This window comes from Apis cerana, linkage group LG1, assembly GCF_029169275.1.
Source record: "Apis cerana isolate GH-2021 linkage group LG1, AcerK_1.0, whole genome shotgun sequence".
NCBI lineage: Eukaryota > Metazoa > Arthropoda > Insecta > Hymenoptera > Apidae > Apis > Apis cerana.
The window spans coordinates 8694614-8712722 of NC_083852.1; the positions used below are offsets into that span (position 1 = coordinate 8694614).

Sequence of the window (18109 nt, forward strand, 5' to 3'; positions counted from 1 at the left end):
CCTAATTAAAATTTATAGGTTATATAAAAGAAAATGTTTAAAATATTATAAAAATATTCTTAACAATATATTCTAAACTCACTAAAATTGATGAAGAGATAACTTTCTGAAAAGTTGTCCTTATTAGTTTTTCAATGGAATAAAATGAAAAAAAAAGCAAAAATATTTATTTGCGATACTTTCAACGATCATTTTAGATCGCGCAACTGACTCATTTTTCGTGAATCATGCGCATGCGCGGGTGACAATTTTCGCAAATTACATACAGATCACTTTTCGACATGTTTGTTAGTAGTAAATTAGCACAATTAAAAGCAACGAATCGAATCTATAGCACTACTAATAATATGTTCCAATCAAATATAGCCATTGATTTGATTAGCAGATGCATTTATCAGTGAGATCAGTCGCGATTTGGTTCAATGTTCGCATTATCAAGCTCGGAAATTAAGAAAACATTAAGATGCAGTTACTAGAAATACTCGTTCGCGTCGCATTTCTTTTAGGTTAGGTAGCTGTGCATAGTGCCCTGTGAGATGCAATATTCATCTTCCATAGCTATTGGAATTTTTGTATGTTTGGCAAATCGAATTTTAGGCAAGTTAATTAACGGTACAGGCGCATGAACGATAGCTATAAATAAGTATTAATTGGAAAGTGGTTAGGGAAGCTTTTCTCTGATCTCTAGCAGGAAACTATTAACGCAAGAAATTTTACGAAGAAAGAAAAAGAAAAAAAGCGCATTGCAATGATTTTAATTTTAATTAAACTTCAAGATTTCCGGTCGCGTCAAAAGAAACTTGACTCGAACGTTAATTGCCAAAAAGATAAAGAAAAGGAATAAGAAGAAAAAATGAAGATGGCGGGAGAAAAATTGAAGTGAGATAAAGATGAAGATGTAGACGAAGATCGAGATAAAAAGATGGCGTACGCGAACAGTTTCATTAAAAATGTACTCCGATAACTAACGTTTAACTTTAATTAATAGAGCCTCGGGATACTTGGAAGTATCCCCGCAGCTTGGTTAATCCTGACGTTGCTGGTGCTCCTGGTTTACCTGGTAACGAGATGCTGCGACCGGAAGCCGCGCCCCAGGAGGTCGATAACCCTGCTGAAGTGTTCGCTGGCCATCCTGGCGTTGCTTTGCAGTGGAGCTGTTGCCGTCGGCCTCTACGGTAACGACGATGTGCACAACGGTTTGGTGCAATTGGTGGCCGCCGCGATGAACGTCGATGGTATTCTCATGGGTGTACGGAATCAGGTTGGTTTGCTTTCACGAAATATGCCTATATATTCTGATCTCTCTAATGTTCTCCTCTTCCAATTAAATACGCTTCAAATGGCATTCATATTTACCTCGTTTAAATTGAATTGATATGATTGATTACTTGTTGAATATAATAATCAATATATTGAATTTCTGATAGGAAAAATTTGAAATGATTGTGAAAAAGATATTTATGATAATTGTGTTCACATTTTAATATTAGAATATTAAATTGACATTAATTTTTTAGATAATTTTAGGAATTCGATATTTTAAATATTTTATCTTCTGATCTTTAATGTCATAAATCTTGTCCTGGATGTTTTCTAGTATTACTTCTCGGATGGAATCAATTTCATCTTGTTTATTAGTATTTATACATTCGTACATATATTCATGTTTATACTTTAATCGAAAAAAGTAAAATTGTGACTTGCTCATAATTAATTTGCGGTTTAGTTTTTTTTATGTTTAAATGTACCTTGACTCACGTTCTTAATTTAGGTCAAGAATAGCGAGAAGTTTGCGGACAAGCGTAATTGAAATAAGCCTGAAAGAAGATCCATCTTATGATAAATAATCCGATTTCCAACCACCAAGGATTCCATTTTTTAATTAAAGATTTTTATCTGACGGACTTAATTTAACGAATCGCAAGTAAACGAGATTAATTTCATTTTCAAAGAACTCGGAAAGTGAATTAGTAATTATATCTTAGAAGTATTGATATAACAGGATTGCTTAAATTATTTAATCGCTATAAAAAAGTAAATACTTTTAATTAAAATATTATATCAACACTTCGAATCATACAAAATTATGCCATATATTTATTTTTCAAGACCGACACCATCGAGCTTATATTAAAAAAGAAGATACAGCCACAATTGACTGCCTTGGGAGATGAATTCGATGCCCCTGTCAGCAATAAAACCATGCTCGGCTTGCTGTTGACTGCGCTGCAGAGCATGAAGCAGAACACGAACATCGCCGTGAACCGGAGCTTCGAAATTCGAAAACCGCTGAGTGGAATCAGCCTGGCCGGCGCAATCGGGATGGCAGTGAAAATAGAGCAATTAAGGTGGCCCATCACTATGGCCGTTCTCAGCGCGCTTCTCGTTCTCTGCGTGGTGCTAGTCGTCGGAGTTGCACGACATTCCAGATGCGTTCTCATAACGTATGTGTTTCTTTTTCATCGTTTGCAAAAACCGTGCGAAAATCGGATTTCTGTCGTCCAACTGGATTCAACTTTTTTAAATCACGTTTTTATCTCTTTTTATAAACGGGAAGAGTGGTAAACTTGAATCAGTAAATTTCAGAAATGGTTTCAAGATGTTAAATTTGACATATGTAAGATTTTTAAAAATATATTTTATTTATTATTTAAGAACATTAAGTTTTAGTATATTATTTCTAAACATTTATTTGAATTAAATTTTTTATAATGATATTTCATGATTAATTCAATAATCGATTTAAACAAATGTAAAATAAAATTTTTAAGCATGAAAATAAATTAAATAAATTAAATTATTTGAATAACTATTTTTGTTTTGTTTCAGATTCTCCGTATTCGGTCTATTTGCAGTGATAGTTTCTTGGCTGATGGCTTCACTGTATCTCGCGACTTCAGTGGCCTTAGGTGATCTCTGCGTGTCCCCAGATGGTTATTTAACCAGAGCGGTACCGTCCACCCTAGCCTCCGAAGTTCTTTCATATTATACGCATTGCGAGAATACACGCAGCAATCCATTCAGTCATAAATTAAACGATGGCCAAATCGCAGCCAGCAATATGAAAGAGAATATGAATACTGTGACCAGGTTGGCATTAGAATTGTTTAAGGAACAACAATTACAACCAAAACTGAATAGCCTTTCGATCGACGTGAACACTGTGAGCAAGCTTATGTCAGGCTTGACCACTTTATTTGATTGCAAGCCACTTCATAAACAATATGTTCATGCCGCGAAGAGCTTGTGTCATTTAGGATTGTAAGTATATTCTTATTTTTAATTCGTTATTTAATACATAATACATAATAAAAGTTTAATAATATGATTATGTTTGGAAAAAAGTAAATAATATAATCGAAAATAATGTAAATTATTATGTATAATGTTTTATGTAAAATAATAATTAAAAAGATGCTTAAAAATTTTTGAAATTCCTCAGATATGGATTAACCTTTATGCTATTGGCCAGCCTAGCCGCAGGATTGTTCTTCACAGTATTAGTAGGAGTGGACTCTCATACTTGGATCTACATTCGAAAACGGTGAGTGTGCATGGTCCATGTACTTAAAGGATGTAATACGCAGTGTATGATTAACGAGGGCTTTGTTCTAGAAGAGATTACCATCAAGTTGACGAGCAGGATCCTTATCTACCGCCATCGGCAGCCTCACAGGCGATAGCAGCTAGAACCCTTCGAGGCCAAGGGTCGTACCCGCCTACAGCCCCTTCTGTATTTTATCCGAATGCTCATGGCACTCAAAATACCATTAAGCAGCCTCTCTTGCTAACGCCGCCCCCGCCGTCCTACGCTACTGCGACTGCTCGAGCACGTCAGCTGCACGAGAGCATGTTAAAGTTTGTGCATGAAATTTTATTCGGTTTCATTTATTAGCTATGGTTCACTTTTATCGTACAAAACTGACATAAACACGATTTTAAGTTAATTTGAAGAAGATAAATAGCAAATAGCAAAAAGATGAATTCAAGTAATTCAGATTATTAAACTTGCTTTTTAATTTCACAAATAACATAATTATAGACTAGAAAACATAATACGATAAAGATTGGACATCAACAGCTGTGTCAGTTTCTTAAACTAATTTTATGATGCAATTGAAAAAGGAATTTAATTTTACGATATATATTATTTATAATTGCTCTAAATATTAAATTGATGTAAGAAAAAATTAAATACGATCCTTTTTCATAACTATTATCAAATTAAAGATTTAATGTAAAAAAATATAAAGTTTGAAATGGATGAATCATAAAATTGATTAATTAATAAAGATATTAAATATTACATCAAATCTTTATTTGATCATTCGCTTTATATAGATGATGTATTTTTTATTCAATTTTATGAGATGTATTGATTTTCTATTTTTACCAGTGTGTTGAATCAATTCATTTTACGATTTATAATATAACTTATTTATGTCGATAGAAACTATTCTAAGTGTAAATGTCGCTTTAATCGTATACAACACTCTGGTGGCAATACTGCAAATAATATAGTACAGTTATTGATCTTTTATTTTTGAAAATAAATCATTTATTTATTTGACATTATAATTAACAATCATAAATTAAATATAATTAATAAAATAATTGTTTCTCAGGACAATAACTGTACAATCATTTGATTTTCTCTCTTTGGTGTTTTTATAGCATTCTGGCAATTCAAATTTTCTTCAATACTCATAGATATTCTTCAACTTTTTTTAATTACTTTTTCTAATCGATGTTTAAGCAAGAAAAAGAATTCGTTCTTTTTTTCTTTTTTTCCATTTATGGAAATATTAGCGATAGTATGCTTTTGCGCGTGTTTTTCTTATTATAGCGTTCGTGTTTAGATTATTTTACAAAATGAACGAATGATGCAGAGTTTTCTTGATAGGAATTAGACATCAGAGAACCATCTGAGAGAAAGATAATGCTGCAACTTTGTTCGTTTCGATTTGCTATTTACAGAGGTGGGGGTATTAACGGGAGCGGAGGAGGAGGGGATCACAAATCGTCTCAGCATAATCAGCAATCGACAGGTGGACGAGCTGAGCACCGTTCTGGGCTCGGAGATCAACCTGGCCAGTACGCGACTTTGAGCAAGCAATGCAAAACTCTTGAATCTAGTGACTTTTACTGAGGGCACGCCCCCGCAGGGCCCGGTAATTTTATTATTCTTTAAGAAAAGCAGTTAAAATATATATTATTCTAAATTCAAATTTTTTTAATGTAAATTTTATATTAAAATCATAGGTAGAGAACCACCTTGGACACCAAGTGTGGCGTCCTTCACCGGTACCCTGTCTCACAATTCTCATGGACCTGCTCATCTGGCAACTTTCCAAGATTCTCGCAAAACACAGACTCTAGACCCAAAAAATCTAGCGAATCTTAAAAGAGGTCCGACTCCTGCTTGGAATCAGAATCGTCCATTACCACCAAATCCTAGCAGTCAACCAACTTGGGAATTTGAGTCTCGTTCGCAGACTAATATGAATCAATTTCGATCCCTGGTACGAAATAAGACACCAAACATTCGGATTCAAGACCAAGTGCAAGATCAAGTACGAACGCTGGATAGAAATTTCACCAGAAATCAATTCAATGGTACTACGCAAAATAATGCGGTACCAAATATGTATGGAACGTATAATCGAGCACAATCGAGACAAGAAAACAAATCAACGGTGGCAACGTTGAGTCAAGTACAGGGTAGCGATCCCAATTTGTACGCTGTGACGGAATTGTAAAATCAAACGTGTACCAAACACATGAAAACTGCCATTATATAAGAATTTTGCAATTCAATAACAGATGTAAGCTCATTGGTAAATTTTCATTGAGTGTGTGTAGAAAATTGAAAATCGTTAAACAAAATTATTCTTTTTAAGAGACTCTTTCTAGAAACCTTTTACATTTTTTTAAGTATTAATGTGCATATTTCGATATATGCATTCTTATTTGTATGATAAACTCGAAGAAAAGTGGCTCAATCGTTTGGTAACTTTTGATAAGAATCATAAACATTTATATATGTTTAATCGTAAGATTTTACAAAAGGTCGTCATTTTATGAGTACAATTGATGGAGACTGGAAACTGTAAAGAGTTTTCCTGCAAAGATATTCAAAATTTTGAGGGAATCAAAATAAAAATAAAAAAAAAAGATGAAGAGAAAAAACATCTTTTTATAACTATAAACATTTGCACATTTAATATTTCTCATCAATTTCACAAATGATAAAAATAATAATATGAATAAGATAAGATAGGGACAAAATATAATTTAAAATCGAAGAATTCATAATAAATAGAATGATGTTTTCAGCATTATAAAAATTCATATTGAAATCCAAAAACAATAAAAAGAAGATAAAGAAGGAATTTATTTATATTAATAATTGAAAAATATTTTCATTATTAATAATTTAAATAATACAAATATTCAATAATACAATTGAATATTCAAAATATTAATGATATCACGCAATGAAGATATTGTTAAAAAATATTACATTCAATATAAAATGTTTATAATTATCCTTTTCTTCAAAGAATTTACTTATAAAATTTTTATACTTCATTTATTTCATTACGATATATTTCATTTACGATGATTTCTTAATTGAAATTTTTTAATTCTAAATTTTCTCGTTGCTTATTACTTTTTTCAATTTTTCTTCAAATTTGATAGGGCAATGTGCCATATAATATTTCTGTAATAATTAATTCTCTATATTTTCTATATTCTCTTCGTCGTTTTTTTAAAACACCGCTTATTATTTCTCTATTTTATTTCCTTATCTCTTACAATAAAATTTTTTGTTTTAGTTTAAATATTTTTCTTAAAGTTTTAATAATTATTTTAAAAATCTTTATTTTTCTTTTTATCTTTATTTTTTTTATCAATTATCTTTTTTGAAAAATATGATAAGGAATTTCTGAAATCGTTTCATAGCTTACATCTCATTTCTTGCATCACCTTATAATTTTATTGAAGTTCGATATTCGTAAAAAAAAAAAGAAAAAAGAGAAAACAATTTTATAAAATCCTTTTTTCTTTTATACTTTCCATTTTTCTATTATAATTCTAATATCTAATTCTTTTATTATATAGATTTTTTTATAAGAATTTCAAAATATTAGTAGAGTATAATTCTTTTTTTACTTGATTTCTCTAAAATAAAAATTAAAATCTGGAATATCTTTTATATCCAAGATTTTATAATGTATATCATGTATAATAATAATTATTATTATTATTTTCCGTTAATTTATTCCGTAAATAATTATTGCATATAAGTATGTTATACAAACTAGAAAGTTGAAACAAAATCATCATTGCCATATTTATTACTGCTTGTTAATCATTTGTTTTCATTAAAATGACACAATATAGCACAATTATACACATATTAATATGTTTAAATCGCCTAATAATAAGATGCGAAGAAAATTCATTCATTTTTTTATTCAGCCATTTTTGAAGATATTGAAAAATTTTTTTTTTTGTTTTTTATTCGAATATTTAATTTTTATCAAGATAATTTATGCCATTAATTTTTACTCGTGGCCTACTGCATTCTCTTAAGCAATCTTTTTATGCTAATTGCGTTCTTACTTGCCTACAAAATCATTTAACTTATTAATATTTTAGTTACTCTTAATTCATCATATTATACTAATCTATAGAAGTGACATTTTTGAAACAACTTTTTATATAAATTATAAGGCGATTATATCGAATGCAATGATATTCCACACGACACAACTTTTATATACTTTTTTATACTTTTTATCGAAGAAAACGCGAAACGAATTTATCATTGATTTATCAGTGAAGCATTTCAGTAAACATTTTACACGAGATATATATACATTGATATAAGAAGTTACCGCACGAATTACAAAACGAATGATATAAATGCAAAGTATTCATATAACTCGTGAAACACTTTTGAAAAATTGATTTTAGAAGCCGAAATAAACACAAAATTGGTGTATAAATAAAAATGTTGATTGAGACTTATTTATTAAATTAAAATCTCTATCTCTGTTACCAATTTACATTTTTGTGTACCAACTTGTGTTTGCTTTGAATCTCTAGAATTTTCAAAAGTTATTCTGCGAATATATTAATACTTTGTATATATATATATATGTATATTTATCAACGTTAATATTTAAAGTTCTTAGTGAAACGATGAGCATCCGTGAATTTTTATCTCGAGATGCATCAATTCGATTAAGTGAAATGAAAAATGTAACAATAATCGTCACAAGACGGAATAATAAAAAAAAAAGTAAGAAATTTTGCCAATACTCAGGCAAGCATACGTTTTTAAGTACAAACACGTTAAAAGCGCAAGCGTTGTGTACATCGGATCTTTTTTCATTTTTTATATGAGACAAAGATTCTAGGATCGTCTGATGTATCAATATTGAGTATCCAAAATGCATTTCGTGTATGTATCCTTCGGGTTGATAAAATCAGCCTCTTTTTATGGTATACTCGAAGGATAGATTGATGAGAATTCCAATTAATATAATGACAATTTAAATGTTCAAAATTTGAAAAAATAATTTATCGACAATTAGAATAAATTTATTATTGTTTAGAATTAATTTAGAAACAATCTTTTCCCTATATAGTATTCAAATATTTAAGATTTTTTATCTTCAAAGAGGAATATTATTATTCTACAAGCGGCATTCTCATCAATCTCAACGAAGTTTTCATAATCGGTATTTTTTCAGCCGAATAGAAGAAAGAAAAAATCGAGATTGAATTATAGATGCGGAGCGCAAAGTCTTCCTGTCACGGTTATATGTACCCCTCATGGAAGGGGTTCAAAACAAGTTTATGAAATATCTGCAACGAACCAGCGGACGGCTTTATATTCCGCATCCTATTCAGCGAAAAAAGTGTGTAAATAGGGGATAATATTAATAAGTGTAAGATTGTCGAGGAAATGTGACAATGAACAAAAAAAGAAAAAAAAAAACATTAAAAAGAAGAAATAAGATGTACGTGTGATATAACTTGAATTTAGATGTTACAAATTTTACACAGAGATACCGTTCTCCTCTACCGTTTTCGTTTTTCCAATAATTATTTTTTTTCTTAACTAAAGAAATGAAGAAGAGCAATGAAAGAAAGAGGCGCTATAGCTAAAAAAATTTTTTATTATTCGTTTATTATCGTCTTCACAATATTAAAGATATTTAGAAAGACAAGAGAATACAATTTTATGTTCACTATTTGCAACGAGCATGGAAACGGTGTAGGTAGAAAAAGCATGATTAGGTATAAACACGTTTGATCATTGTACATAGTTGTAATATTTATTAAAGTGAAAAGAAAATGGAGCGATCATAGCGCATTTTAGAACATAGCGATACATAGATTTAGCTGTTAATTGAATATAATCTTAAGATCAAATCGACGAACGAGACCGGAAACGAAATAGAAACAGAATAGAGAAAGAGAGAGAGAAAGAGAGAGAGAAAAAGAGTGCGTGCGTGCGTGCGTGTGCGTATTTCGTTTCCTTGAATTTATCGAAGAAGAGAAATATCCTAGTCAGTAAAAAAAAAGGTTTTTCTTTTCGACTTTGTCCGCAATTACACATGACAGAGTTTCTTGCCAAATTTTCTCACGCAGCTCAATTTTTCGAACATTTTTTATAGGAAAGTTCGCTATTTCTTGAAATATTGTATTTCGCTATCTTATTGCTAATTAATTATTAATGATGAAGTGTTTAACTGGTAGGGGAAAATCTTTGGATTCGAATTAATTCGAATTAATTTTCCCCACTATTTTTAGATTTTAAGTAAACTTGGTAATCTCGAATATTTGACGCGGAATATGAGTCGATGTTGACATGGTTTACAATATCCCTTCTAAGTCTCAATTGATATGGTGGGATCGATTAATAAATAACTTTTTATATTTTATATTTATAGAGAAGGAGACTTTTATATAGCAGTATATAGCAATATATGTTTTCTTTTCTTCCTTATATTCTCTTTTATATTCTCTTATATTCTATTTTCTAAATGCAATAATTTATTAATTAATAAAAAAATGTTTTGTAATAATCAATAAATATATAATATAATCAAATAATTTTAAAATAAAATTGATTTGTATCCATGTATTTGATTCCATTGTATCAATATTGAGAAAAGTGAATATTATTTTAAAATTTAATATAATACAAGTAATAAAAATATATATAATTTTTAGTAATCAGTAGGGAGCAATGAAAAAAACAATATTAAGGGATACTATAAACACGGTCAACGTGAAATAGTTGAAAGAAAAACCTTGAACTTTCGTCTCTGTCGTTCAAGACTGTTAAAGAAACGCGCAAACGGGATCAATACAGTATTCTCCGAATTTACAAAAATTCTTCTAAAAAGATGTTATTAACAATCCAAGGCATATAAAGAGGATTGTATTATAAAAGAAAAAATTATCTTGCACAGAAAATATATTTTCAAATGTTCGATTTGCAATTTGATATAAAAATCTGAGAATTCTCATCCTTAAAGAAAAGAAGAAAAACGATCAATACAAATTCACGAAAGAGATTGGAAATATCGATAAATTCTAAATATATATAGAATCTAAAAGATTCTTGATAGAACTTTGATTTTAATTATTTGTCAATTTATATCATCTTATCGAACAAAAATCTGTGCGAGATGAAATTGAAAACTACTTTTTCCGATGAGTACAACTACATTTCATTTTTGCATGATTTTGATATGGTAATTGCATGAAAAATGAAAAAAGAGGGAAAGACAGAGATAGAGAGAAAATATGTATGTATGCGAATGTGTGTGTGTATGATAAAAAAGAAGGAGAGAGAAAATTAATTATTTTCAGAAGCGCTAATATAAGGGAGAGTAGGATAAAGCAGAATACTGAATATATCTTTTATTCTAACAAAAAAATAAAAGATAAAAAGAATCCTACACAACATAAAAGAAACAATCATATAAAATTAGTTTTTTTAATAAAAAAAATTTTTGTTTTTAGTATTTAAAAATTAATTAAAAAAGTTATTTTTATTTACTTAACATTTTAAAATGTTGTATTCTTCACTATTAACATTGATTAAAATTTTTTACAAAAAAATTACCATACGTCAATTCATATATTATATATTATAAAACAAATTGAAATTAATTCATATATGCCATGCATTTTAATTGCATATCATAGTTCTTATCATGAAAAAATATGGATACTCTATTTGATTTACATAAATATTTATCTCAGCTTTATCCAACTTTTCCTTATATATATATATATATATATGAGATGGAAATGTACGGATATAGAACGTAAAAAGTTTCTCTAATTGGTGCATTGGTCTGGCCTATAAAACTTTTTCATTAATTTAATTAAAAATGTTTAAAAGTTAGATAATAAGAGGAAAAAATAAATGAAATCTCAAGATTATTGAACAAAATGCTTCGATTATCGCAAAAGCTAATTTTTCGAAACTGATTTCATAATGAATATTCAAATTTCGTTAATCAATTCTTAAAAAATAACGCTTCCAAACGATGTAAATATGTCCTACTGGTATGTGCGTATTTTCTTTACACAAAATATTTTAATGATAGTTTCAATAAATTTAAAAATAAAAAAATAAATATTAATATACTTTTGTTTTAAAAAAATTCATTTAATTAAAATTGAAATTTCTTAAAGTTATATTTATGTAAATTTAAATAAGAATTGTTATTTCGAATAATCACAGAAATCTAAAAATCTCTTTTATTTTAATCTCATTTGAAATATACATCAGATGAATTCATTTTGTATAATAGACTATACAGCGTGTAAGATTTCATAAATCAAATTTTTATAATAAATATAAAATTATGCATTAACTTCTGAAATATTTCTCATCTATTGAATATTGAAGCACTTAATTGATTAATAACGTATAGTAAATTATCGTTTTATATCTCATATTCTCTCAAAATCGATCCATTGAAAAAATTGACTACAAATTACACACTATATAGTTTAAGATACATATATACTTTATCAAAAACAACAAATTTGCGATCGTTATATATACATCAATAAATAAATTCATTCATTTAACCAAAAAAAGAAAGTGTAACTGAGATCTTTGAGTCTTTAAATATTAATTCGCAAAAGTAGAGATATTATTCTTTGCTTTTTCATTTTTTCTCTCTCGACGTGTAAAAGACATTTATTCACAAAGTGTGCAGAGGCTATCAAGATTTTGTGTAAGATTTCTATGGTGTTTTTGTACGCGCAGAAAAAAGCATTTTCAAGCGTGTATTATAAAAAGAATTCTTTAAGAGGCATATATAAGAGTAAAATGAAACTCGTTAATCGATACTGTTTTTGTGCATTGCGAATTACGTCTAATTGCCATATTCCAGACTTAATTCCTCCTATTGTAATGGTAACACAAATATTAAGAAAAAAAAAAAATAAAAAAACATAAGATCCATTTGTGTATATTCAACTATTATACTTAGTATATGTATATTATTTTATATTTTTACATAAAAAGTATGGAATTTATTTTAAATTTTATTTATCAGGATATATGTTAAAAAAATATGTTAAAAATTATAATTTTAAATTAAAAATTTTATGTAACATTCTCTATTTCAAAATCACATACATAATTTTTAATTCTATGTTAATAAATATGTATTAAAAATATCTATTTACTTCTTATAATTTTTTTAATTTATAATGTTTCTTAATTTTGAAATAAAAAACAATAATCATATTAAAATTTAATTTTTTTTAAGTATTTAAAGATTTTACTGTATTATTCTTCAATCATTTATTGGATTGTAATACATTATTACAACAATTTGGTACATAAATATACATACAGTTTAATTTCTTTTTATTCAATGTATCTATTAACAATTTACTGAGTATACTATAGTAATGTGAACATCTTTTTTATGTTTTCTCTTAAACTGATAAAATTCTTATTCGGTTGTAAATTATATATTATTATATAATAACAATTCGAATCGTTTGAAATGTAAATTTATATCTCTTTGGTTATTGTTTAAATCGGAACATTGTTCTGATTTTTTCTTTTTTTATACAATTCGTTGTAATTTTAAAAAAGCTTAGCTTTTTGAAATAAATTTAATACTTATATAATATTTTTTTTAATGTTTGAAGCGATCATGAATTTATAAATCCAGTTTTTTAGTATTCATTATTAATATATTTTGTGCTTTATAAAAAAAAATCGTCTCATTCATTATAAATGCAAGAACATTGTTTGGAAAATAAAAATTAAAAAAATAGTGGAAATTTGATGGAAAATTTATTCAGAATTTATGTGCACATAAAGTCGGTGTAAAACACTGTTCTTGAAAATTTAATTAGCCTATTATTTAGTTTATTTAATTTTATATTGTAATATTGATACTCATTTAACTAACTAAAACTTAAAAATAATTATTTAAAGTTATATCATGAACATAATAAAATATATTTCTAAATATTGTGCTATGGAAATACTTAGAGAAATACTTTAATAAAATACAAACAGTTAATACTTTTTATCAAATAAACTCAGGATAAAAGCAACATCTTATTATCAGTCTAATAAGTACACAAGCCATATTTGATAGACTTTCAAGTGAAACTGAATCATGATGAGAATGATAGAAATAGGTGAAAAAGAAAAAAAATAATACGATTGATATAAAATGACAGAAAAAAAGTAGCGTAAAATAGTTTATTGTGGAAAGAACGAAAGAGAGAACAGCATATCTTTATCTTTGTCGACTTTTGAAGCTCTTCAATGCTTTAGGGATACTAATTTTTTTGCTGTGCTCTGCAAATGTAAAGGATAGCTTCTACCGGAAACATTCGAACGTTTCACCTAGAGCATTATTCCTTTGCCAAGTTCGTAAACTTGAAATTATTGAACTGAATTTTCTGCAGATTAACTGTGTCATTTAATATTTACTACGACTTTACCTCGCCCGATTCTTCTTTTACCTGCGGGTGAGAGGTAGTATTTGTGATCACAGAAATACTTTTCCCACTCTGCAAACTAGAATGGCTTGATGAACGACTATGACTTTGACTGCTCGCGCCAACAGGAGTCTGTACAAGAGGTTGTGGCGGAGTTCTGGCACCAGATCCATTGATTACCGTAGAATTAGGTTGTAATTGCATATGATACTTATAAATATTTTCTGTACTTTCAACAACTCCTGTATTTCAATGAAATTTTATCGAATTAATTCACTATGACTTCATATTTAAAGTTTTAATTCGTATAAGTATGTACCAGCTTGTAAATTTAAACTGCGTCCACGAACCCCAGTCTCTTTCGAGGGAGGACTCCACCAATTAACAAAAGTTCCCACAACAGGCACATGTCTAAGAATACCTTCTTGCCATAATTTTTCAGCGTTTTCTCTTTCCAAATCTGTCTGCGCAGCTTCAATACCTCTTTTCACTACTTCAGATATAGTGTCCAATAATTTAGAACTAGCTTCCACTTCTTGGCCAACTTGTAAAACTAAAGATAATAATTCGGCTACATCTATAGAAAAAATTTATTTTAAGTTTTTATTTTAAATAACAATAATTTAATTAGGAATAAAAAGTATAAATTTTTGCTTACCTGTATCTTGTGTAACCATTCCAAATCGTACACAAGCTAAGCCATCGGCTCCTTCTCCTAGAGAAAATGCCGCATCCGTATTTCGTAAAGCTTCAACTAATTGCGTGTTTAATCTATTCAGTTCTTCTTTTGCTTGGTCAGTCATGACATGAATCCAAGTAGGAGGAGCATATCGAACACCACCTAAACCTGCCCAACCAGGCATTTCTACTAAATGTAAAGAATCATTTTCTGAAACTAATCGCACGAATGTTGCTTTATGTTCAACTGTTGCTTGTAATATTTCCTGTTAAATAAATGATAACAATATAATTATTGAAATATTAATTATATATTCGTATTTAAAATAAACTTACTATCTGTTGTTCCAAACAAGCTATTACATTATCTATGTCTTCAGTTGAAGGAGGTTGTTCTGGATTTTCTAGAGGACAAATACGAATTGCAATACCATGATGTTCTATTTCACATAACTCTATTTGTACATTTTCGATGTCTCTTTGGAGAATTTGACCTAACCAGGAATTTAATTTATCATAATAAGGAGGAACGCGTTCTGTTGTTTGCGGATCTCTATCTGCAGGCACAAATTGAAATACTAATGCGCTAGCAACAGCTTCAAACAACTGAGGATTGTTCACTGGATTTGTTAGAAGCTCATTTATAGTATAGGATCCTGTTTCACCTCCAGGTGGTTGACTCTACAAAATGAATTATGATACAAATTGAAACTTTTTTAAAACAGGATGTTATTAGATATATTACCAATATCCTTATACAAGAAAATTTCTTAATTTTATTGTACAATTCTTCCACAGCCAAGAAACATCTCTTCAATCTATTATGTACACCATCTCTACCTAACACTTGTAATGTAGTCCATAATGGTAAAGTTGGTAAACGTCTTGACAATGAATCGGTCATTAAACCTGACACTAAAGATAAAGTTGTATCTCTTGTAGTTGGACGACCGCCTTTTGTATCCGTTAATCTATATAATGTCTATGTATACATTAAGAAGAAATTTAGTATACAATTTTTAGCATACATATTTTCATAATATTATATAAACGATATATATAAACGATTTTTTAATCAAATATATACATATTAAAAGGATACAACTACTGGCAAAGATGGTATACCAAGCCATATACCAAGAGGTAATGTAACACTATCTGCAATCTTAGAAGGCTGAAATTCAAAAACATTCTTATTACATATTTTTAATATATAAAAAAAAATAAGATAAAATAAATCTTAGATATGAACACACCAAATCTTTTGCAGAATTATTCAATGCTAATGCAGCTAAAGAATGACCTCTAAGATGAAGCCAAACATTATATTTATCACAAATTGCACGTAATCTAGCAATATTATCGCAATGTCCTGTTAAAACTGAGCCTCCTTCCGCTAATACTAGAAGTGGTGTCACATTATTTGATTGTGTATCTTCTGCAAGTCTGCGTTCTAAAGCTGATACATCCATGCTATATCGCGATCCAAACATTGTGTTATGGGGAATGGGCCTTACACAATGGAGTGGCAAAGAAAGCTAAAAATTATAATAAAGATTTATAATTAAAAGTTCACAAAATTTACAATTACTGTATTCTTTTAAATTATAAATTATAAGTTTTTGTACTTGTTTGCACAAATGTTGAACAACTCCTAAAGGTGCAGCCACAGAACTGTAAATTAAAGGTGGAGAAGCTGCAAGTGCAGTAAAACCTTCTTCCATATATCGAGGATATTTTCGATGTAGAGCCAATCTGGTCACTCTGACCAAACCTTCCAAATGATCCTCATGAAATGAAGAGGCACAATCGACGAAACGGAAAATATGACTTAGCCATCTAGTTGTATCTGCAGCTAATCGGCCAGCTAGTCTCTGAGCATGGGATTTTGGAAGTGCAAGCGCATACGCGGATATAGTATGTGCGATTAAAGCTAATTTTGCTGGCTCGGTTAATGTTGGCAAAGTAGTTACTTGACTTGTTGCCGTTTCTGTTGAACCATCTTTAACAGATTGTGGAGCATCTTCGTGAATTACCAAATCCTGTAATATAAATTTTAAGATTTTCCATAAAATATAATTCTAATTCTAACTTTGTATTATTAAATTTTAACTTTGTATTATTAAATTTTGTTTTATTATCAATTTTTTTATACTTTTGAATGATTATATTAATGTTAAATATTTTAAAAAAACCGCCAACTTATAATTCTATAAGAATAATCAACCGCAACAATCATACAATCATGTGATTGGTAGTAGCATGATCATAATAGTATCAACCAATCAATTCGTAAATCTTAGAGAAACAACCAATAGTTGTCAATCAATGATTTCTGCTAGCGCTATATTTACCTGAATTAAAGTTAATATCTCATCAGAAGTTTTTGGCTGTGAAAGAAATCCGGAAGGATTGTTCCATGTGGTACCGCCACCGTCGGCTGCCCTCTCTACAGCTTCCTCGAGCCTCGATATTACCTGTGAAGCTTGAAACTCTAATGCGGCTACTTCGTTCGATGCAGACCCACCTCCGGTACTGACCTGTCAAAATGACCGAAAAAGTTCGGAATAATAACGTGTTGTTAGTACCAGGATTTCTTTCGACACTTCGAAAGGCACTATTACGTTATCACGCACTGTCCTGATCACGGCTGACACGAACCTCGAGTATATTTTGCGCTATACTTTCCATCGTCGTTTTATCGTTTGTGTCAGTCTCTTCGGCCATCGTGGCAATAGTCGTCGTGGCACAGTAGCGTCACAATCCATATTCTATTTATGTCCATACTAATAAAAAAATTTTTTATTTTCTCTCTAAATAAAAATAGATTTTATGTATATATATATATGTAAATATATATATATATTAGAAATGTTACATTTCTTAAATAATTAGCATTTTATATTTATTTTTTTTTTATATTAAATAGCAAAATAAGAAAAAGTAGACATAGTTGATACGGCCCTTATTTTATCTATATAGTTGTTATCGCAGCGCCAATTGTTCAATTCGTTGATTAACAGAAATATATTTTGCATATCAAATGGATTATCATACACATGTGTTTTTAATTTAAATGTTTTAATTTTAAAAAATATTAATGAAATGTTAATTAATTATATAAAAAAACTTAAACAAAAAAAATCTTTACTAATGATTAAATGTTTTTCAATTATCATTATTTTGGACTTTATTATTTATAAATATTTTAAAATAAATTAAAAATTAATTGATAAAATTGAATTAATAAACTTCAAAGAATACAGATTTTTTATTTTATTATGATTTTTATATAAAGATTTTTATAAGTGATTCAAACTATTATTTAAAAATACAATAATTGTTTATAAAATATATATATATTCCTTATTAAAATATAAAAAATAATAAGATATAAAAAATTTAATAT

General features: G+C 28.8%; 2 protein-coding genes across 4 annotated transcripts; one reads left to right on the forward strand and one right to left on the reverse strand.

Moving 5' to 3' along the window:
- The first annotated feature begins 631 nt into the window (after positions 1 to 631).
- LOC108002555 (protein tweety) lies at positions 632 to 12514 on the forward strand. Of its 2 annotated transcripts, XM_062082244.1 has the most exons (8): positions 632 to 927; positions 989 to 1261; positions 2110 to 2444; positions 2830 to 3261; positions 3443 to 3544; positions 3616 to 3858; positions 4978 to 5171; positions 5263 to 12514. In XM_062082244.1, the coding sequence occupies exons 2-7, from the start codon at positions 1223 to 1225 to the stop codon at positions 5147 to 5149; spliced, it is 1323 nt and encodes a 440-aa protein (XP_061938228.1). In that variant the 5' UTR covers positions 632 to 927; positions 989 to 1222; the 3' UTR covers positions 5150 to 5171; positions 5263 to 12514. The 2 variants fall into 2 exon arrangements, with proteins under 2 accessions (XP_061938228.1, XP_061938230.1); XM_062082246.1 differs by lacking the exons at positions 632 to 927; positions 989 to 1261 and adding an exon at positions 1826 to 2034.
- Positions 12515 to 13766: 1252 nt separating this feature from the next.
- LOC108002572 (putative pyridoxal-dependent decarboxylase domain-containing protein 2) lies at positions 13767 to 18081 on the reverse strand. Of its 2 annotated transcripts, none has more exons than XM_017064323.3 (10): positions 17362 to 18081; positions 17055 to 17240; positions 16329 to 16742; positions 15957 to 16238; positions 15803 to 15865; positions 15446 to 15682; positions 15037 to 15381; positions 14681 to 14966; positions 14342 to 14599; positions 13767 to 14264 (listed from the first exon to the last, which is right to left on the reverse strand). In XM_017064323.3, the coding sequence occupies exons 1-10, from the start codon at positions 17425 to 17427 to the stop codon at positions 14014 to 14016; spliced, it is 2388 nt and encodes a 795-aa protein (XP_016919812.1). In that variant the 5' UTR covers positions 17428 to 18081; the 3' UTR covers positions 13767 to 14013. The 2 variants fall into 2 exon arrangements, with proteins under 2 accessions (XP_016919812.1, XP_016919810.1); XM_017064321.3 differs by having other exon boundaries at positions 15803 to 15874.
- Positions 18082 to 18109: the final 28 nt, after the last annotated feature.